Source organism: Ahaetulla prasina, chromosome 2, assembly GCF_028640845.1.
Source record: "Ahaetulla prasina isolate Xishuangbanna chromosome 2, ASM2864084v1, whole genome shotgun sequence".
Lineage (NCBI taxonomy): Eukaryota > Metazoa > Chordata > Lepidosauria > Squamata > Colubridae > Ahaetulla > Ahaetulla prasina.
Genome location: NC_080540.1, coordinates 79,054,302 through 79,078,091, shown reverse-complemented (window position 1 = coordinate 79,078,091; position 23,790 = coordinate 79,054,302). Strand labels below are relative to the sequence as shown.

At 40.1% G+C, this 23,790-nt stretch overlaps 1 protein-coding gene across 1 annotated transcript in view; it reads right to left on the bottom strand.

The window, feature by feature from the left end:
- The window catches only part of MST1R (macrophage stimulating 1 receptor), a 67,033-nt gene that overhangs the window by 39,655 nt on the left and 3,588 nt on the right, over positions 1-23,790 (bottom strand). The window contains exons 3-5 of the mRNA XM_058168245.1: positions 5,452-5,640; positions 4,472-4,597; positions 3,330-3,500 (exon numbers count right to left, since the gene is read on the bottom strand). Coding sequence (XP_058024228.1) covers positions 3,330-3,500; positions 4,472-4,597; positions 5,452-5,640 — 486 coding nt within the window. The remainder of the gene's footprint in view (positions 1-3,329; positions 3,501-4,471; positions 4,598-5,451; positions 5,641-23,790) is intronic.

Sequence of the window (23,790 nt, the reverse complement as noted above, 5' to 3'; positions counted from 1 at the left end):
AAACAAAACCAAGAACGATTCAAGTGGATGCAGATAAAAATTGTGACCTAAGGTCATATTCCAGGTGGCTTTAATGACAACTACGTACTTTTAAAGACAGGCTAGTATCAAATGCTGCTGCAGATCAAATCAGCAAGAAATGACTATGCAAAGGAACTTCCAATTAGTCACGGAACAGACTTTAAACAAAGACGTTGCTCTCCTGCCCAGACTCCTGTACATGCATGAGTATCAATATAGCCCCACCTGAATTTGAATTCTATTGCTATATTCAACCTAGAACTAAGAAGAAATTTCCGACAGTTAGAACGATTACCGTAATCAGTGGAACGACTTGCCTCCAGAAGTTGTGAATGCTTCAAAACTGGAAGTTTTTAGAAAGAGATTGGACAACCATTTGTCTGAAATGGTATAGGGTTTCCTGCTAAGCAAGGGGTTGGATTAGAAGACCTCCAAGGTCCTTTCCAACTCTGTTGTTCTCTTCTATTCAAAATAAAATTCTCAACTAAAATTTGATTCTACATAAAACACTCTTTCTGTCTTTACTTTTATATAAAAAGGTTAGCTGTACAAAGGAACAGAAAGTACAAATCATATAATAGTTTTCTTTTTATCATTCTACATTAAGAAATATACAAGCGATCTAGACATTTCAGTGGTTTCCTCTATTGCACAATTTAAATAATTTAGCTAATTGGCCCTTCGCGATTACTGCATATGGTATGTGAAGGTGAAAAGTTTACTTGATTAAAGTTTGTTTGGTTAAATATTAACTCATCTTATTACAGACTACAGCTAGTGGCGCAAAGAGATAAAGCTACAGAAAAACTGCTTGAAACTGATTAGCAAAAGCTGTATCCATGCAACAAGATTTTGGTGCACAACACCTCTCTTTTGGTGCCAAGCTTTTTGAAGTGAAGATTGCCTAGTTTCAAATAGCCACTAAGCCCTGATTTTATTTTATTTTTTGCCCTTGGAAAGACAGCAACTAAGAGAACAGTTATAATTTCCTATTGCCTGCCAAGTCAACACCAAGACTCATTCATTTTTATGACTGCAATCCATTGGCAGCAATGATAATTTCTTATGTAATAGGCAACTCATACAAGTTTCTAAAAGATGTAAAGATTATGAATGTAACTTCAGGATAACCAGAGAGCTGGCCAAGTTTGTAGATGAAAATATATTAATTCAAATGTCAAAGAACACATCTGATTATGAAAACTTCCAAGAAGGCTCCATTTAAAACAGTACAAAGAATGCTGATTTCACAAATGCACTGATGGAATCTGAACTTTCTGTAAATACCCAAGAAAAGGATTTTGGAAGTCAAAGTGGATTTTGTAATGAAGATGTCAATTTCATGTGTAGCAGTTATAAAAAGAACGAATTTCACATCCCTAATTATTAGAAAAAAGTTTGGGAAAAAGAAAAGTATGGGTATGTCTAGTTTAATAACTAGCAATGTTCCAATATCTCAGAGGTTGCCACAAAGAAGAGGGAGTCGGGCTGTTCTCCAAAGCATCTGAGGATAGAACAAGAAGCAATGGGTGGAAACTGATCAAGGAAAGAAGCAACTTAGAACTAAGGAGAAATTTCCTAACAGTTAGAACAATTAATCAGTGGAACAACTTGCCTGCAGAAGTTGTGAATGTTCCAACACTGGAAATTTTTAAGAAAATGTTGGATAACCATCTGACTGAGATGGTGTAGGGTTTCCTGCCTGGGCAGGGGGTTGGACTAGAAGGCCTCCAAGATCCCTTCCAACTCCGTTGTTATATTATATTATTATAAAGTCAGCACCGACATGGCCTTATAGAAATCTATGGTATGCTTATATCTGAGATACCATATACAGTTTCAGTGGTAGCTGTTGAGAAACATTGTAAAGGAGCTGGAAAAAGTGCAGAAGAGAGCAATCAGAATGATTGTCTACCTTAAGAGGAGAAATTAGAGGGTTTGGGATTCTCTGGAAAAACATGGACCGAGTGGGAACATGACTGAATTATACACTCCTTAAAACATTAAGATCAGTGAAATTGATCAGAAGATTCAGAATAGACATGGAAAAGCTTACCACCACTCCCAGATCGTGCATAATTATTCTTCCACAAGACATTGGGGATGGCTACTAACTTGGATGGCTTTGAAAGGAATTGGATAAATTCATGGAGGACTACTCTGTCAGGAGTTCAAGAGATCAATGTTGTCTTCAGGCTGTTGGCAGAGTACTTCCAAATGCTAGTTATGATGGGAGAGGAATACATTATGTCTCTATCTCCTATCAATGAACATTCCACAGGGTGGACTAAATTGGGCAGAACTTGGATTGATTCTGTTGTTATGTTCTATTGTAATATCAAAAAAAAATCTTAATTTGTACTAAGTTTATGAATTTTGATACGTTACATCAGAGGTGTCAAACTTGCGTCGTCACGGCGGCATCATGTGACGTATCACTTTTCCCCCCTTCGCTAAAATGGGTGTGGGCGTGGCCAGTGCATGACACATCTGGCCCACAGGCCACAAGTTTGGCAGCCCTGCCTTACATTAATATACAGTCCATTACATTGGATTTCATACCTTACTGCTGGAAAATGGCCAGCCAGACCAGAAGGAGGGGTCAAGCAGGGAATCACCAGTAGTCTTGAGTCATTGCACAGCTGCAAGAAATCCAGGACTGACCTACCCACCCTCCACCAAGCTGCATGGAACCTTATCTATCTCTTCCCAATGGAATGTAAGCAGTCTAGGGAGATTAATATCAGGCAAAGTGACCAGATCCACACACATAGAGTTCAAGCTAACTCCTGTATTACAAGAAGAACACAATCAAGGAGTTACCTTGAACTCTACATATGTGGATTTGGTCACTTACATCTGACACATTATTTATTTTGTACCTTATATTTAGAGAAATTAATTCTCTCCTTTGACAAAGTTACAGAAGATCTATAGTGTACTAGAGCTAATTGTAGCAGAAGCGAAAGTGGAGGAAATTCCACTTTAGAAGGAAGATAAAGGTTCTTTATGATCTGAATCCCAATCATGATAAAAGAGAAAGAAGAAGGAAAGGAAAGCAAATAATCCAACATTTTAGCTGTGAAGTTCAAAAGGAAAGCATTTATCCAAAAACACAGCTCTCAGGATGTCTTTGATGACTTTAAAAAGACCATTTAAGAAAAATATTAAAACAGACATTTAACAAGGAAAGTAAATTGAAATAAATCCCCAATACCAAATGGCTTCATTAAGCATGGCTGTAATGGGTACCGGTCACTCTATTGGCATACTATTGGCCAATATCATACAGTGAGAAATTTGCATACATCAGTGAGGACTGGAGGGCAGCTCTCTTGGTTCCACTGTTTCTTGCATTCCCCCTGACGGGTACATGAATCTCCGCACCAGCCACATTGCATGAAACGCTCTGCTTTCAGGCAGCTGAGGCATGTTAGGAAGTGGAGGCAGCCTGGACCAGTTTGGTTTACCCGGAATATCTGCAAAATGAACAAAAAAATCAAGAAAGGGACCAAAAGGATTAACAGTCTTTCTGTTGATTAACAGTCAGCTAATGCCCCAATCTATGAAAATGTTTTATATCTTCCATCCGCCATATTCCTAGAATGTTTTATAGCAGAAAAAAAATATTTAAAACGTAAATATAATTTACTTCCACAGAGGCATGCCTCAAATATATATCTGGCATGCTCCCTGCCTATAGCTTGAATCAAAACAGCAGAGACACTGGCTCAAGATAGTCCAGGCTTCAGAAAAATTGGTCATGGGTTCTCTGTAATTCTACCCAGAACAAGGCTGAAAAATTAATTGGCAGTAGATCTACAATGGAAATGGTGCTCTGTATTAAACTGATCAGTTTTGGGACCAGAGCAACATTTCAATACCTCATGCCATTTCCAGTTCAGAAGATTTATTTCCAGAAACTTCCAATCTACTTCTAGAATGGGTAGTTTAGAAGGAGGTTCTACATGGCTTCGAGAAAAATGGAATATTCTGGAATTCTCTGGGATGTTCCATCCTTTCTTTAACCAGATGAACATCATCCCAGTTTAGTATGTGCAAATTCAATCGCTTTGATCCTGAGGTGGAAGACACCTTCTATCTTAATGTAACAAACAAGGTCCTTTTCTTTCTGAAAAACTCCCATTAAGCAGGGCAACAACAACAGCAAGGACAAAAACTTAAGAGTAGATTCAGGAAGCAAATAAGAGATTTTCCTGAACTACATTCTGAACTAGTACACAAAACCTCTGTCTATAGGTTTTGCTGAACTTAGACATTAGACACTGAATCTAGACACTAACAGCCTTTGTTATTTGCTTGTAATGTAAAATCAATGCATCTTCTGAATAATCATCCTTCTCCCAGAAATGAAAGGATCAATAATCCTACATGGTATGTCTCAGTCCAAAGCAGACTCAGTCTCCCTTGAGAACTCAACATCCCTCACCTCATTTCCTGTGGCAAAGAACAAAGAGTGATGCAGCTTGCCAATTTCTCTCAGCACTGGCAGTTTCTCTCCCAAAGAGAAGTTGGCCATTTCAGCCTTGTAGAAACTGGATCCATCAAGAACCATCTAGGAATACAAACGTACGCACACACAGAAATTTCCATCAAGGGTTGTCCATTAGAGATTGTGATTATAAAAGAACGTTATGACTACATTTCCAAATTTATTTATGGTCTCTGCTCAGAATAATGGGAAACTGAAAATATAGTTCTTCCTATCACTACAGATCTGATTTCCAACAACTCCAATTTAATTGCTAGCAACCATTTTCCATTTCCAAAATAATTTATTGTATTTTTTGGAGTATAAGACCCACCTTAATTTTGGGGGAGGAAAATAAGAAAAAAGCTGATTGGCAGGTGGAATACCCCCAATCAGTGTTCCCAAAGGTGAATTTTAGCAACAGGTTCCTTAGTTGTGAGCTCTGTGCCTTGCTTTTTTTTTTGCTTTTTTTTTCTGCCTCTGAAACTCTGTTTCAGAAAAAACTTTTTTTCTGCCTCTGAAAGCCTCCAAAACACAACTGCAGAAAAAAAGGCTCTGAAGCTCTATTTGGAGGCTTTTTTTCTAAGCTCCGTGAAGCTCCGTTTGGGGCTTTTTTTCCGAAGCTTCAATTCTGATGCTTTTTTCAGCTTCTGAAATCTCCATTTGAGAAGCTGGGCGGGGCTACATTTGGAGTATAAGACGCACCCAGATTTTCAACTTTTTTTTGGCGGAAAAAGGTGTGTCTTATACTCCGAAAAATATGGTAGTTTTTCTGATCCATGAAGAATTCAATTCAATAGCAACTTCTAAAAAGACTACAGGGACCACAAGCTAGGTTCAAGGAAATGACATATGCAACCTGGAAATTTCAGATTGTGTATTTCTAATATAAACATTTGAGATAGATTCACTGTATATGGCAAAGAGCTTTAACTAACCTGTAAAACACGTCCTTCAGATGTGCCTAAATGAGCCACAGTAAGTTCCCCTATTGCAGTTACAAAGATAGAGGTCAGCAATACAGCAGACATATGTCCTTGCAGGAGGTCCAATTTGAAACCATCCATAGCAATAAAAGTAGGTTTTTTCAAGCAGCTGACATCCACCACTGGACCGGAGAAATTCATCTGTCATGACAAAGATATAAAAAGAGTATAAACACCAAAGAAAGGACACCAAGAATTCCAAAGACGTGTGTGTGTGTATGTGTATACATATACATCAGTGGTGGGATTCAAATAATTTAACAACCGGTTCTCTGCCCTAATGATTTCTTCCAACAACCATTCACCAAACTGCTGAGAAAGTTAACAACCGGTTCTCCCGAAGTGGTGCGAACTGGCTGAATCCCACCACTGATATACATACACATACACACACACACACACACACTAAAAAAACAGGGCTCATGCAATGTTGATTTTGTATAGAAGAGTGTATGAGAATCAGGGTCTTCTGAACATTTTATCTGTTGGGATTCCCAATTTTATCTATTATACTCCAGTGCCATTTCTGTAAAGGCCAGAGTAGCTATAAGCACTTGAAATTCTAATTATTCTGGAAGGCTATACCAGTGAGGAAGTAATAAAGATCAAGTCTGTAATTTTTCAAATTGGGTTTTGTGGAAGCACAGGCTTCCACAATCACTTGAACAGTTTCCACGAGAGACTAAAAACAACTTAAAATGTACCAGCTTTGGATACATATTCAGTCATCTGTTCCCACCTCAGTATTGCTCTTTCCGTTTTACTAGCTGTATTTAGTCAGTCTTTGCAAGCAGTCCATACAAGAGGTACTGACTAGTTCTCCCTAACGATCAGTCAAAACTTGTCTTCCCAAGATCTTATTTTCTTCTATTCAATTATGTTTGATTCTTGGAGACCGCCCAGACAAGTTCGTGTAGTTCTCATCCCAAGTGCACACACCCAAAACTTAATTTCCTGCCTACCCCTCAATTCTAACAAACATCAACCCAGGTAGCCCGTGCTTTCCAAAAAGCAGCTGAAGGACTTGAAAGCAGAAAAAGCTACAAATCTGTTGTTGTTAGTTGCAAAGCTGTGTCCCACCCATTGTGACCCCATGGACATCGTTCCTCCAGGCCTTCCTGTCTTCTACCATCCTCTGGAGTCCATTTAAGCTCACGCCTACTGCTTCAGTGACTTCATCTAGCCACTTCATTCTCTGTTGTCCCATTCTTCTTTCGCCCTCAATCTTTCCCAGCATTAGGCACTTCTTCAGTGAGTCCTTCCTTCTCATAAGGTGGCCAAAGTATTTGAGTTGCATCTTCAGGATCTGGCTTTCTAAAGAGCTGTTAGATTCGGGCAATAACGAGGCAGGAGACCAGATGAGTAACAACAGCTCTTTACTATATGGTGAACCCAGCAAAAGCAAACGGTAAAAACCCCTCCTTATATACAGTTCAGCTGGAGGCTTCAGCCAATTAGCAACGTGCTATTTCCCGCTCTATTTTCCCTCCAAAACCCTTAAAGATACATTACACTCCTCCCCTCCCAGAAAACTTTTTACCCCTATTTACATAAAATGAATAATTATTTTTCTACGTAGTCACGTAAATACGCAGGGCGTCTCCTAACTCTTTCGGACCTGCGCAGTTCATTATCTGGGAGTGAGTCGAGCTGGCCGGAGGGACTGTTCGTTCCTCTCAGCTCCTCCTCCAGGCCATCCGGCCTTGGATTACTTGCAGAGTCGTTCCTGCTTTCCTTCGGAGGGACTGGTTGGTGTCGCTGGAACTCAGATAAGTCCTGCGGCTTTCTCGGGTTTGAGTTAGCTGTGGATTCAATCATTGGATAGTCAGGGCCTGTTTCGTCTGTTTCTAGACTGGTGGCTATTCTTTTTCTTAACTGGTCTATGTGGCGTTTCCAAACCCGGCCATCCTCTATTTCTACGAGATATGATTTGGGCCCGGTTGTTTCTAGGATTGTTCCTTTGCCAGTTTGGGCCTTCACCATAATTGTGTGCCCATACGGAACTCCCTACTGTCAATTCTCTTGTTTTGCCCGGTGTTGTTTTGTACCCGTCTGGTGTGTAGTTCGGGTTTAACCGGTCTAACGGGCATCTAAGCTTTCTCCCCATCAGTAGCTCTGCTGGGCTGCGGCCAGTCGCTACACAAGGGGTTCTGTGTTGTACCGCTAAGAAGGTGTCAATTTTTAATTGCCAATCCCCGGGTCTGATTCTGGACAATGCCTCTTTTGCGCTCCGGACGAAACGCTCTGCAAGGCCGTTCGTCGCAGGGTGGAAAGGCGCCGAGAGGACATGCCGGATGCCCTCTTCCGCCAAGTACCCCTCAAAAAGGGTCGCCGTGAACTGTGGCCCGTTGTCTGAAACGAGTGTGTCTGGTAACCCGTGTGTTACAAAAAGGTGCCGCAGGACTGAAATTACAGCCTCTGCGGTCATGGATTTCATTAGAATGATTTCCAGCCATTTGGAAAATGCGTCTACCACCACTAAGAATGTTTGGCCGTGGAAAGGGCCGGCAAAGTCGATATGGATTCGGGACCATGGGCCCTGGGGTTTCTCCCACTCTCGGATTGGGGCCGTTGGTGGTAGTGGTCTGGATTCCTGGCATGCTTGGCATTTCCCAACCCTATCGCTAATCTCCATGTCCATCAAGGGCCACCACACATAGCTCCTGGCTAAACCCTTCATTCTCACGATTCCAGGATGGCCTTCGTGCAGAAGTTCCAGAACTTTTTTCCGCAATTTCTCTGGGACCACCACTCTATCACCCCAGAGCAAACACCCCCCTTGCACCGACAATTGCACCGACAATTCCCCGCGCTTTTTTACATATTCCCTAAAACGCTCACCCGGCGCAGCGGGCCATCCTCTTTGCACCCAACCCATTACAGTCCTTAATGTAATGTCCTTGTAAGAAGCCCGAGCCACCTCCTTGGAAGTGACTGGACCAGAGTCCAAAGAGTCAATTAACAAGACGGGTGTGCCCGGAGTGGGGTCTTCGACAGTCGCTGGTAAAGGGCATCTGCTCAAGGCGTCTGCATGCCCTAACTCCTTTCCTGGCCGATGTAGCAGTTTGTAAGAATATGCGGCCAGAAAGATAGTCCATCGGGTCAATCTGGGCGAAAGTGCCACGGGCGTTGGGCGGTCGCCAGCCAGCAACCCTAGTAAGGGTCTATGGTCTGTGACAATTTCGAAGTCGCGACCGAAAACATATTCATGGAACTTCTTTACCCCGGAGACTATGGCCAAGGCTTCCCTATCCAACTGGCTATAATTCCTTTCAGCTGAGGACATTGTTCGGGAGTAAAACGCTATAGGGGCTTCTGTGCCATTTGGCAGCCTGTGGCTGAGCACAGCCCCACCCGTAGGGGATGCATCACAAACTAACACCAATGGTAGTGTGCTATTGTATTGGATCAATAAGCTATCGCTAGACAGGAGGTTTTTTAATTGCTTCGAATGCTCTAGCTTCCGCCTTTCCCCAAGACCATGCAGCATTTTTTCCTAGTAATTTGTGTAGCGGCTCGGCTATGGTAGCCTTATTTTTTAAAAACCGTAAAATTTACCAGACCCAAAACGCCTGCAACTCTGTTTTGTTTTGGGGTGCTGGGGCCTTTCTGATTGCCCTAACCTTGCTCTCAGTGGGTGGATCCTCCTGTCTATCCGGTAGCCCAGGAATTCTACGGATCCTACCCCGATCTGGCACTTGTTTAATTTGACTTTTAAACCGGCGGACCGGAAAATACTCAAAACTTTTCTCAGTCGCACCCCTAGTTCTTCCATATTATCGGCGGATACCAGTACGTCATCAAAGTACGGTACCACCCCGGGGAGCCCCTGCAGAAGCCGCTCCATTAAATTTTGAAATAATCCTGGTGCCACACTGACCCCAAACTGTAACCTGGTGCATTTGAAAGCACCCCTGTGCGTTACGATTGTTTGTGCCTCGGCCGTGCTGCTATCTACGGGCAACTGTTGATAGGCTTGGGCCAAATCTAGTTTGGCAAAAACCTGTCCTGCCCTAGCGAGTGCAGCAAGTGTTGCACCACTGGGACGGGGTAAGCGCTTTTTTGCAAAGCTTTGTTTAGCGTCGCCTTGTAATCGGCGCAAATCCTGACTGACCCGTCTGGTTTCACTGGGGTGACTATCGGCGTCTCCCACTTCGCATGGTCGACTGGCACTAGTATCCCCTGGCTTACTAGTTTGTCCAGTTCCCGGTCAATCTTGGGCTTCAGGGCGAAGGGAACCCTCCTAGCCTTTAAACGGATAGGGGCAACTTGAGGGTCTAGGTTGAAGGAGATAGGGGTCCCCTTGTACTTGCCCAGGCAGTCTTTGAAAACGTCCTCGAACTCCTTCATGAGTTCGTCCTTGAGGTCGACTTCATTTCGGAAGACTCCGGTCACTCCCATGCCCAATGCCCGGAACCAGTCTAGTCCCAACAAACTCGGCAGAGTCCCATCGACGATGGTGATGGGCAGAGTTTTTTCGAACTGTCCATACTTGACGTGGACGGTCGTCGCCCCTCGGACAGGGATCCTGTTCCCTTGATAGTCCTGCACTCGTAGCTTCTGTGGCCGCAGTTTGCGTTTCGCGATAGCCGGCAAGTTTTTTTCTAAGTTGCTCCAGGACATGATCGTAATTGAAGATCCAGTGTCCACTTCCATTCGGCACGGCACTCCTTCGATGAGTGTTTTAATAAAGATTTTTTTTTCTAGGCGTGTTGATGCCTGGCCCACTCTCACGGCGGTCTGATTCAACTTCGCGCCTTTTTTCCCTTGACCAATCCCGGGCCGTTTCGCGGTTCCCGCGCTTTGATTGGTCGGTTTGAATTTTTGGCGGGAAGGTTGGGGCGCTCGGCAGGCTTTCGCGATGTGCCCTTTTTTTTCACATCGCCGACACGTGGCATCCTTAAATTTGCAATGTTGCCGTTGGTGTTGGCCCCCGCAACTCGCGCATTCGCCCCGGTCTTCCCTCTCCGGCCTCCCGGTGTGGAAGACTTCTTCCTCTTCCTCCTCTTCCGACTCGGCCTGGACTTCCTCGTTGTGGACCGGGGTTGTTTTCGCTGCCGCCCCTGGCGCGACCGGCTTTTGTAGTGTTTCTGCCACTTGGGTAGACATCTCGTGAGCCCTTGTCTCGTCCAGGGCGATTGCGAGCGTTAGGTTGCTTCTAGACAGCAGCCGCCGTCGCAAACGGATGTCCCTGACCCCGCAAATTAGCTGGTCGAGCAACACATCTTCCAAGTCTCGGTACTCACAATGGTTCGCGGCTTTCCTCAGTGCTGCCATGTACACACTGATGGACTCGCCCTCTTGCTGCATGCGCTGCCTTAATTCGAACCATTGAATGAACTTGGAAGGCGTTGGTGCATAGTGGGCTTTCAAAACAGTCTGCAGAGTTTGCCACGGCACCGCCTGTACCGGCGTTGGCTCAGAAAGCGATTCCGCGGTGTCGAAAACCTCGGGACCGCAGTGACTCAGGAAGTACGCCCGTTTCCTGTTGTCCGAGACTCCTTGGAGCTCGTTGGCTTCGAGGAAACACTCGAAGCGAGCCATGTATGACCCCCATTTTTCTTTGGCTGGGTCGAATGGCGCTGGCGGTGTATAGCTGGACATCGTTGCTAACCGCCCTTATTTTGCTGGGTTCGTTCCTGGTGCTCTTTTGCCTCGAGATCCCACCTTCGTCGCCAGTGTTAGATTCGGGCAATAACGAGGCAGGAGACCAGATGAGTAACAACAGCTCTTTACTATATGGTGAACCCAGCAAAAGCAAACGGTAAAAACCCCTCCTTATATACAGTTCAGCTGGAGGCTTCAGCCAATTAGCAACGTGCTATTTCCCGCTCTATTTTCCCTCCAAAACCCTTAAAGATACATTACAAGAGCAGTCAGGGTTGATCTCCTCTAGGACTGACCGGTTTGATCACCTTGCAGTCCAAGGGTCTCACAGGAGTCTTCTCCAGCACCATAGTTCAAAGGCCTCAATTCTTTGGCACTCAGCCTTTCTTATGGTCCAACTTTCACAGCCATAGATTGCAACTGGGAAAACCAAATCTGTTAGGAGTTTCTAACTTGCTTAGCAGCACAAAAGCAGTCATGGTGAAGCCCTCTGTCCCTTTCTGCAATCTACATTGTAGTTTATATTTGCATGAATACATGTGCACATCCCTAGAAGGTCTCCTTAATTATCAAGATGGCATCCTGTGCTAATCTATTTAGGATTAGTTCTATTGAGCTGGATAGGAATTAATAAAGAAATTTAGAACAGCACCGCTTGGCGACAGTGCATTTGGGCCTCTAAATTCTTTGGAGTGGGAGTTTCTTTGAAGTAAACATACATGAGAATTTTGCTTACAGTACACAGGAAGGCAAATATAACTAAGCTGGGCTGAAGTGGCTTTAGCCAGGCATTCATAATGGGGGGGAAATCCATGCTATCAACACCTTTCCCATATTTATGTCTGCTAGCATATGGATTATTATTATTATTTTGGGTGTTTTTTATTTATTTATACCTAAAAATATTTAGACATGAATTGTTAAAACTAGTACAACTGCAGATAGAAACCCCCTGCCCCCAGTGAAAAATAGTAAAAGCTAAATGAATTCTAATGCTGCTGGCACTGTTGCTGCTTCTCATGGGACAAATTTTGAGAAAAGGTGTTCAAGCAGAAGAAACAGAAATATGACCAAAGCTTTATCAATTTTGATTTTATATGGTATGGCAAAAAAGATGAATCAAACATACCATGTGTTGAAAATGAGCCAGTTCAAGCAAAATTATAAAGATATCTGGATATCAAACATTCCGAAGGTAAAGGTCCAGAGTATTTAAAAAGCAAATATGCAAAACACTGTTAAAAACAGCTTTGTATACATTTTTGTGCAAGAACATGAAAAATGCCCAGAACATTGACTTGTTTGGTTAAATATTAAGCGTCTGATTTAAGTCTTATTTTTGTGCACTGGAAATGTTAATTTTGCATTTGCAATAAATACTTGCTTCTCATTCTATTGCCAATTTTCTATCACTAATGCTGCTTCTGGATCAGGGGCTACAGATATTTTTTTTTATTAATAGTTTCCATGTCCCCAAAACATTTCAAAAACATCTTTGCATTTTGCTATCCTCATAGGTCAAAAATGTTGACAACTGAAGAAACAGTCACTTTTCAGTTGAATGTGACGATATCATTAATCTATGGCAATGCTGGATGAAATAATTGGAAGCTGAAATTCATCAGCATTCGGACTGGACTGCCACTAATTACTCACTTTTTTTAACCTGCTTGTGGCTTCGTTTAACCCTTATCTTGGGAACTATATCCTACAGAGCAATTAAAAAACAGTCTCTGCTCTTAGATTTACAATCTAAAAAGATGTCACACATTCATGCTACCCAAGGGTATGGAAAATTGCTCTGTTTACTACCCTGTTTTCCCCAAAATAAGACATCCCCTGATAATAAGCCCAATCGGGCTTTTGAGCACATGGCAATAAGGCCAAGCACTTATTCCAGGGTTCCAAAAAAATATAAGACAGGGTCTTATTTCCGGGGAAACACGGTATAGCCTGGTGAGGTCAACTGTTAAATGTCCTTCATTCATTGTGTTAACCACCAATTTGGTTTAATAACTGCTCAGTTAAGTTCACATAACCTATTAAGTCATAAATCCTGATCACATCAAATCATATTGAATGGGCTCATACGGCATGCTAAATCAATTCCAAATCACCAAAGAAACACAGCGTGGCTTAGCACAATTGTGAGAACCCAGTCAGTGTCTGATGTTACTGAAATCAACTACATGAAAGGAAGCCTTATTATACTCTCTCTGATCAAAGAACATACCAAGCATAGCCAGATCACAATCTGCCTGAAGCAATGTCCCCGACCGAGACGTCTATGACTCAGACTGATAATAAACAATACTGAAGGAATCACCTGGGAGAGGTTGATGAGATCATCTACGATACCTATAGCTACTGTGAATTCCCCTCTTTGGGACCTCCACCTGCCTGAATAATTTCTCTGTAGAAATTGGTTCTCTCCCACCCCCCCACCCCCGTTAAATGGCTGTCAAAGCTGTGATGCCTCATGGAAGCTTCTTTATAAGCTGCACTGATCAAATAGCCTCACTGACCATTACAGTCAGTTAGTTTGTATTTCCTTTTGACAACTCCTGCTTCCTCTTCATTTCACTTTTTAAGAAAAGTACTTGGTAGGAAACTACCAAGCAGATTGATTTTTTTTGCCTTGCTTGTAAAATGTTCTTGATTACTAGGTGTACTGATTCTCCTGATGGTTCAACTCTGAAAAAAAGTTCCTATCCTAATATTCACAATCTTCACCTGTTCAGGCAAGAGGATTGTTAGTTGTTATTTCTCACAAAAGCAGTGGTGCTACAGATCTTCTTGAAATATACAATCTGGTATTCGGGTTTAGCAACTTTAGCAGGTTTGTGCCAAAATATTTGTTTTGCAAATATTTTTCCTACTTATCCAGGCGACAGTTCCAAAAATGCTGCTAATCATATCCCAGAGACATTTTCTTATGCAGCCAAAGCATAATTTCAGTCTTCCACCTTATTCCTGGATTAATATTTGTCATTCCTAGCACAAACACAAATAACCAGATGCAGGCAACCCAGCTTACTTTAGCACCGGTCATGCCTGTAAACCTTTAAGCACATCAACAAGAGATCAGGGAGTTACTGGATGCACAGTGTGCACATCTTAAAAGTAAAAGAAAAAATTATGCAAGGTTCTATTATGAAATGGAAAAGGTATCTGGAATTTCACTCAGATTTATGAGGTACAAGGACCAAAGCAAAGAGTAATATATCCAACCTGGAAAAAGTGAATAGTTCAGCCATCCAGTAAAGAGGGAAGTACACAGTACAGAGCAGATAAATGACAAATAGGATATGGTGCTGTGTTAATGAAAAACAGAAATTGCTAAAGTATCCCATGAAGACCATTATTCAAACGTAACAGAAGCCACAGTTTCCTACTATAGGAAGTAGCTGGGGCAAACCTCTGGGGTTTTGACATTCCTCCTGTTTCTTACCCATAAAAAGAACTCTAAAAGCATCCGCTGCTGAATTGAAATTAAGCACAGTTCTTCGTGGTGCACAAATATTGGCATGGGTAGTTTAAGCTGGGGCTATATAAACCATGGTTTCTTTAACCCAGGTTAAAAGAAACCATGATCTGTTGTGGGAAAAGACCCAAATGTCTCCAACTTCTTTTACATTGGAGGATGAATAAAGGAGATGGAATGTGCACTGCTCCAAGGCTTGTTGGAACGTATTAATAATTACTTCAGCAGCATTTTCTGTTATGGATGAATCATTGTGTAGGTGGACATTTATTTTCAGATGATCTGCAAAAAAAAAAAGTCCCTAATTTGTCAGAGCTACTAGTCTTTTATCCCTATTTTTCCTCACAGTAGAAACAGAAAGGTTCCCTCCTGCTCATCTGATTTTATTTTCCTATTTTTTTTAAAAAAAAAGAAAGCTATGCTTTGGACAAAAACCATAGGCAAGAAAAGCTTTTTGGCTTCTTCATCCAATATTACAACAAACTATATCAGTTTCATATAATGGAATCATTTCAGGACGAAGGTCTTTCAATATTTACTCTAATAGCTCACCTCATTACAGCATGTAGATATAGCGTTAGGTCACTCCGAGGCAGCCAGGTTAAAAATGACTAAAAATTATGTGAATAATTGGATGTTTTGATAAGGTTGTCTTGGGAAAATATTAGACAGGTAGTCCTCGACTTATAACAGTTCATTTAGTGACTGTTCAAAGTTAAAACGACACTGAAAAAAAGTGAATTATGTCAGTTTTTCACACTTACAACCATTGCAGCACACCTATAGTCAGGTGATCAAAATTCAGATACTTGGCAATTGACTCATATTTGTGACAGTTACAGTCTCCTGGAGTCATGCCGTCAACTTTTGTGACCTTCTAACAAAGTCAATGAGAACTTAACAACTGCAGTGATTCATTTAGTAACTGTGGCATGAAAAGTCGTAAAATGGGGCAAAATTGACTTAACAAATGTTTCACTCAGTAACAAAAAATTTAGCCTTAACTGTGGTCTTAAGTCGAGGGCTACCTGTAGAAGAAAGTTATTTGTGAAAACCTTGGCTTTCTGAATGCATTTCTTAAGAGTATCCTCCGCTAGAGATCATTTCACCTAAGTGCTCAGAAGGAGAAGATGAAGTTATTTCTGGGCATGAAGCCTTTAGTTAGTAGCCCAGCTCTGTTGATTCAATGGCCTCACCTTTTTCTTTGGCTTCCGGAAAGGTATGTGCTCTGAATCGTTATTTGATTTGTTTCACACCCATTTGTAAACCTTCTGGGTTTTTTTTTTTCTGTTACCAATTCTAATGACTCAGAATTGATTGACTGGAAAAGGCAGCTCAAAGGAGGAGCCAGAAATCTCTCTCTTCCTCTATAATTTCTTCAAAATATAAGGGTCGGCAAACGTCTGCTTGGTAATCTGGACTCTACAAAAGAAACAGTGAATCTGACCCTGGCAAAGAAAGGGTCCCTCAGCTTCACTAATGGCTCTCAGTCCTCCAGAAAGAAGAAAAGAAAAAGGAGGCCTGAAGAAGAAACACGAGAGATCAAAGAATTTTCCTTCCAAACATCACCCTAGCTGAAGGCTTTGGGGTTCTGTTCCAGGGTTACTTCAGCACATGTTGCAACATGAGTTTTGCATCTCAGAATGGCAGCTGTAACCATGAATAGGGTGGGTCAAAGAGGACAAACAGTTCATGTTCTCGTTCTTCCTGCAGAATAACTTATCTTGTAACCAGCCTTCCCGGCTTTTCACATTATGTAACCAGACATATTTTTCTTCTTCTCACTTTTAAACTTTGCTGCTGCATTTCTTTACCCACAATCTGGCTTATGCCATTGTTCCCCTCTCTTTAAATTAGGCGGCCATCTATGTGATTCTTATTATTTTGTGTGTGAGCCTCATTCACACATTGCGCTAAGCTGGAGTATGTTTTCTTTGTATGGGCTTAGATGTCATGCAGTGTATATCCAACCAATTAAGGCTGGCCTAGCACACTGGGACTTCAGTCTCTATCAGTTTCCCTTTTGGTCCTTCCACATCACATAAAAACACATTTTCTATTTTTAGGCTTCTGATGTTTTCCTAGAAAAATGAGGTTTCAATTAATTGATAACTTTTGTTGCCCTTTACTGTATCTTTTGCCTATCCTACTGGGTGCTTCTAAATCTTGGTTTCTGGGGTTATCAGTTGAAATAGGTTGTTTCTTAGTTTCTTGTCAAAATCTATTTCAATTATTAGGATCAGGAGCTTTTGAAGCACCTAGAATGACGATGCTGCAAACCACTGCTGTTCTTCCTTTAAAACCTAAATCCAAACATATTTTGTTTTTGCATGTATTTCAGTGGTGGGTTTCTACTGGTTTGCCCCAGTTCGGGCGAACCGGTAGTGGCGGTGGCGAGAGGCTCCACCCACCGGCCCAGACATCATCACGGACGCTCTGCGCATGCACAGAAGCACAGGGTCTGAGCGAAGTAATCCCGCACATAGCAAAGATAAGTGGAACCTACTACTGATGTATTTGCAAATGTTTGCAACTCTAACAGTGTACCATTTATATAGGCAAACCCTCTTCAGGTATGTAATTCCCTGTAATTCCCATCTTACAATATATCATTGTAAGATGACAAGAGTTTTACTAAAGGCTAGCGTGAGCTAGTAAATGTTGGGGATAGTACATTTTTAATGTATTTATAAAAACAGATGCCAAATGTTTTTGCGAATCATGGCATGGGATCTGGTTACTTACAAGACCGCCTCTCCCTAAGAATATCTGCCCATCCTACTAGATTGAATAGATTAGGGATGGTCCTAGATTCCTTCCCTGAAATCCTGCCACATACTGTGACCTTGGAAGTGGGCTTTTTCCGTGCTTTTTTTGACCCTACCTGGAAAACTTCCCCCAGAAATTCAGTAGATACCCACCCTTTTAGCCTTTCAGAAGGCCATCAAGATCTGGCTTTTTACTGGGACACTGCAATAGGATAGAATAGAATGGAAAAACTAGAATGAGGTTAACTGGAGCTTTCTGCAGGACATCCTGAGAATATGAATAAGCATAGAATTTTTATTTTTATTTGATTGCTTTACTGTTTTATAGTCGTTTTACAGTTACCGGTTTTACTGTTGTTGGAGCAACCTAGAGTTGTTTAAGATAGGCAGACAGATACATCTTTTAAATAAAATAAAATTGGTAATACTTGCTCAAACAACAGCTACTACCTGTGAATACATGAATGGAGGATTCTCTCTCTATTTACTGAGGGTAGATAAGTAGATGCAGAAGTGCATTGATCTTAAATGCCAAGTCTCAACAGCCGCACAGTTGCTGCCAATACAGACCCAAACTCTAATTCCAGGCTGCTTTGACCTCAGCCTGTCTTTTCTCACCATGTCAGGCAGCTGCCAAATTAGTTAACTGGCCAGTGGAAGATTCATGAATGTATAACTTCCCATTGCTGCTGTTCTTGAAGATTACAAGCGGAAATTGAGCAAAGCAATAAAAATGTGCTTGCCATCTCTTTACTAAGTGCTTTCTTCCTTCTTTTTGAAAACCAGGTTGTGAAGAGTTTCACAATATTCTGATTCAGGCAGTCTGATCTTACCCATGTTTTGTGACAAATTGTTGAGCAAGAGTGTGGTCAGGGAAAGGGTAGGGTAGGAGAAGAAACCCTGATCATGTCCAAAGGAACTCTCACTGTAGGGCTGAGTAGCACCTGCTAAGATTCACTGATATGGAGGAAACTATTCACTGACATATATTAAGGTACGTGCGATATAATACAAATGCATAATGGATGGGGAGAAGGGTTTTTGAGTTAAACTCTACTCCCCATGAATTCAAGGACATGTTTACATAGTTGTCTTGGCAACAGTACACAAGGAAGTACTTTGCCACTGCCTAACTCTGATATGCTGTCATCAATCTCCTACTTAAGCCTATAGCTCTGGGGCTGTAGAGCTATAGTTCACAATTATTCATAAGTATTTTGACCATAAACAAACAATTTTGCTAAGGCACACATGAAAGCCCTTCACGTTTTATTTAGCTGTGCCAAGGACACTCAGCCTGTCCTCTTCTGAATACAACATAGCTGGCCAATTAATATAACACAACATAGCTGGCCAATTAATCTCCCAGTCATTGTAGATTTCTGTCTTTCCACTGTTTACTGCACAAGATTAACTAACATCAGCATTCCAAGATATCTGTCAACAGAACAAAGATTTAAGTAGATATAATTTTAGTTAAAGGAAAACAATAAAGAACCATCAAATTTATAAATCCAGCGTTCTCAAAAATAGTAAATCTGTTGATACTTGAAAGAGTAAAGCTTTTATGAAGAATATGTACTAATGCATACCTAAACACAGATATGTATGCAAAAATATCTTGCAAGAAAGACAGCAACAACATACAGTACATTCAGATACAAAGCAGGTCTCTGACATTATCCTTAAGGATTAAAAAATAATAATATTTTGTTTTTTATTTTAATAACATTATATCTTCAAGGAGAACATCTTTGCATTTGGACATCTGCCTTAGAAGTTTAAAGGTAAAGAATATCAATAAAGAGATACTACAAGGGAGAGATGTACTGTAATACAAGAGGTTGAGTCTACTTTTCTGCTTTGAGTTCTTTACTGTGCCAAAGATGCAGAGAGTTTCTCCGTTGAAGCCACCTGGGTTTTATTTATTAAACAAATTTTATAGCCCTTGTAGTCACACATCAATTCTTATAAATTAAAGGGGGCAAGTCTTTATTCCAATTTATATTGTTATAATCTGCAGTGGAGGAAGCAAATAGCCTCTGATCCGGTCTTTTGTGGCCTATTTCCTCATTATCTAGCTACTCTGGGCTAAGACAAAGCCTTGAGGGATGCAGGAAATCTCTTCTCTAATCACAAATTGATTAGATAGATTGATTCCAAAAGGTAATTCTCTAGGAAATGACTGCAAAATCTGCAAGAAGGTGGATACATTTTGGGTCATAGCAATGGTAATCAGAAACTGTTGAGACCTGATAGAGGTACACTGAATTCTTGCTATGAATAGACTTTTTATTCACTATATTTTGTATTTTAATATTTTTTAAATTTTTTCAGTCTACAACTTTATATTCTTTTATAAAATATTCCTAAGGAGCTCCCTGTGATTTAACCTACAAAAATATATATTACAATTGTTAATGCTTAATCATTTTCAAAGTAGGCGGCTGATGGACAAGTGAGGTTGAGAGACAGAAACTTTTCCAAAATTAATGAGAAGGTATTGACATTTGAAATGGAAGCTGCGATAACAAATGGAGATAATACAAAAGCTCATTTGTGTTCTTGTGAAAAGTGGCACAGATTATAGCAATAACCTGGAAACAGATTACTGTAGCTTCTTTGAGTTTCTTTATACATCAACAAAAGAATGCACAGGTAATAAATCCAAGGTAACAGTAATTTATTTTGTGGGAATTAAAACTACAATGCAAAACACTAAGCCTATAAGCAAACTTTCTTTGCATTTTACCCCAAAAGCATAGTTTCAACTATGCCAATTATTTTTTTCAATTTTTAGAAATATGAATTTAGGCTGTATAATAGACTACAGTTAAGCAATCCTAACTAAAAAAAAAGAATCTATTTATCCTAACTAAAAAAAAAGAATCTATCTATCTACTATATTTATATAGTGCCAAATTAAACTTTAACTTAAATCCCAAATTCAGAAAATTAAAAATCAAACTATCAATTTAAATAGAATTTAAATGGCAACAAAAAATGAAAAAGAGTGCATGGCAGAAAAGCTGAGTCTTAATAAATGTCCTCTACCTGACAGATCTACATAGATCTCATGAGACAATTGTGCTTTGTTTGGGTTAAGTTTCATATTGTAGAAGAAGAGCCCCCCCCACCCCAAGTGGAGCCCAGTGGGATCACAGAAACTAAGTCACGCTATTTCTACAGTGATTTAAATTTAGGGTTTTTCCATGTAGCTCCATTCAGAAGCTAGTCATGTTATTGTCTTGATTGCTGCTGATTTTAAAACTGAGAAAACAGTCTCAACCCATCAGCCTTCCCCTCCAGTTGACCAATAGGAAAGAACAAACAAAAAGTTATCTGTCCCATCCATGAACTTTGCAGAACCTGCCAAAACAATGTTGCTCTTGCCAAAACTCCATAATATGTAAAATTAAAACATAAAATAAAATGTTAGCAATCTCTCCCTGGCAGGTTTTCAATGTGTGCCTGCTTCTTTGGTACCAGGAAAAGCTAGCGGTACCTAGGTATCAGGCCATCACTGAGTTTATAGTCCTCTTAGTGATAAGTTGAAAAATGACAACTACAGGAGAGTGTGCAGTTGAGGAACAGGTAATAATTCTTATTTAAAGAAATACTACCCTAGGAGACCTATTACTGGTACACTTTTTCCTTAGTGTTTTAATTTATTTTCTGTCACCATACCATTTGAGAGTACAGGATGTAAGAGATTATAAAGTAGACACTCTTAGAAAAACTTATATGAGCATGACAGGAATAGGATTCACTTTCCAAGTCCTGGAAAAATGCAGCACATTTAAAGCATATTTTTAAAAGCCAAAGTTAGTTGGAAAAAAATGGACTAATCTCTTTTTGTTTTCCAATTTCCTATTGTGGTAATTTACAAAAGCCATGAATCTTGGATCAGATAGTCATCCCCAAAAACTGGTTTAAATGTTTAGAATTCTTGATGGAATAAAATGTTTGCTTTTCCTCTCTGGGTTTACTTAGATAGTATAATTGGAATGCTAATTTCTTGTTTATTTATCCCTATTACTTTAACAGAGTTTTATCCAAAAAGCACCGAAGGCAATAAATAAATAAAAGTTGAAATTGTATAAAAATGTTAAAAGTATTTATCAAAACCCAACCTTAAAAATATTTATTTTCCCTGCTCTGCCCAGATTCAGTTTACATGTTCCTGGTAGCTACTTTCTTCACTCAACAGAAGGCTCAAATTTGGGCAGAAAGTGAATCACAACCTGGACAGATTTCCCCTCTGGCTCTTTATACAACTGTCTCATTTTACTTGGGACTTTTGGAAATGGGAAAACAGAACAGCCGAGATCCCTGACTTCTTGGGTCAATCGCTATTCCCATAGTACCCACCAACAGATTGTTTCTGTGGAAAAGGAAAAGATGCCAGAAGTGATATGTGAATCAGCTTTCATCTTTGGGCTGCCACTACTTTCATATGTGCCCTTAAGCCTATTTCTGGTGTGCCAAAGTAAATTGCAGCATACGGGGAGAAAGTAGCAAATGTGCCTTTTAAAATTTCGGTTCTCCTCATCTCTCTGTTAAATCAACGAACCCGAAGTAGAAGTAGAAGAAGTATATAGATACAAACTCAAGGTAAACCACTCCAAATTTGATTGAAGAAAATATGACTTCAGTAACAGAGTGGTCAATGCCTGGAATGCACTAGCTGACTCTGTAGTTTCTTTCCCAAACTCCCAAAACTTTAAGCTTAAACTGTCTACTGTTGACCTCACCCCATTCCTAAGAGGTCTGTAAGGGGTGTGCATAAGTGCACCTGTTTGCCTACCGTCCCTGTCCTAATATTCCTTTTTACTTACTTTTTTCATGTATCCAAATTATGTTTATACTTTTACCTGTTATCTTATATATGATTGACAAAAATAAATAAATAAATAAATAAATAAATAAATAAATAAATAAATAAATAAATAAATAAATAAATAACAATGTATAGCAAAAATCTATAGGAGGAAAAGATTGCACAAGAGCCATCAATTTTCTCACTACCTACTGGGGTAGGAATAGGTGCGGACCTGGATTCCAGCTTCCAGCTTGCTTTCTATACCCACTGAATTAATAATTTTATCTCCAAATGTATTAATGTTTTACAGAAGGGATAACATTATTGCCAGACATGCATTTACTACCAACTAACATCAATGTTACTGATCTTTTCTGAAAGAAACATGAGTCTACATTTTACCAAGGTGTCACGAAATTGCGGCAGGCACTAAAAGATGAGACAGATATACTGGATATATATACTGAACACAGTGTGTGGCAAGAATTCCAATTAATGGAAAAGAAATGCAAAAATTTGTAAGATCACCTATTATCTAAATGATTTATATAATCACCCATCTAACAATATATCTTCTTTATAATAGGAGCCTGAAAATACAGTAACTCCACAAGCTATATAATTACAGTATTATCCACTTTCCATAAACATTTAACATGTTCTTTCATATTTTATTATTGTGTCAGTAGCAACTCATCCTCCATTCATTTATGCACCCGATTGAATGACTCTCCTTTCCTGATGAAAGATGAGGAGAAATTGCATTTATGAAATTATAAATCTTCCTTTGGTCTAGAAGTAACATTATTATATGTTCACATAAAGGCTCCCAATGTATCTTAACAATTTCCAGTAATCATTAACCTCTCAGCAAAATTGTAACTATTTTAAAGACATTTAAAATAAAGGACAGTAAAACAAATTTATCTTGGCATATAATTCCTTGAGTAGAGGCCATGAAATTACTGCATAAATATAGACAACTTGGAATACTTTGTGGAAAACTAAGATAAGAGGGAAGTTGGGTGTTTTTGGGTTTTTTTACTGAAAATTAAACACTTTAATTTAGAAGAGGCTATTTAGGGAAGGTTTGATACAGTGGCACTCATAACCAAGAGTACACTCAAAAAAAAAGAAAAAGAAATATACTTTATTGAGGATGCTGCTATGAATGGCATCTCAAGATCAAGTTCTCTCTTTCCCCCCCTATAATTACAGGACTACTCCCTTTTATTGTGACATTGTCAAAATTACACAAATAGACTAAAATTTCAGAATTTCCAGCCAATCATATCCGGAAAGCATCAAGTCGGGAGGAATAAATCTTCATATAGGAATTATATGTTTAGCAATCTGGTAACTAACATTGAATTATAGGTAATGTGTAGTTTCAATGTCATAATTTGCAAATGTTGCAAATGTTATCCAAATAAAGAGAGATCAACCAAAAGGTTACTTTGGACTGTACTGAAGGTCAAATTATGTCATTTCAGAAGTGTGTTGTGACAGACCAAGATCAGATTTGTACCAGAGTTCAAAACTAAACTCGCCTGTACTACTAAAGCTCAGTTAACCCCTCTGCTGCCTCTCAGATACTTCTACTGAAGTTT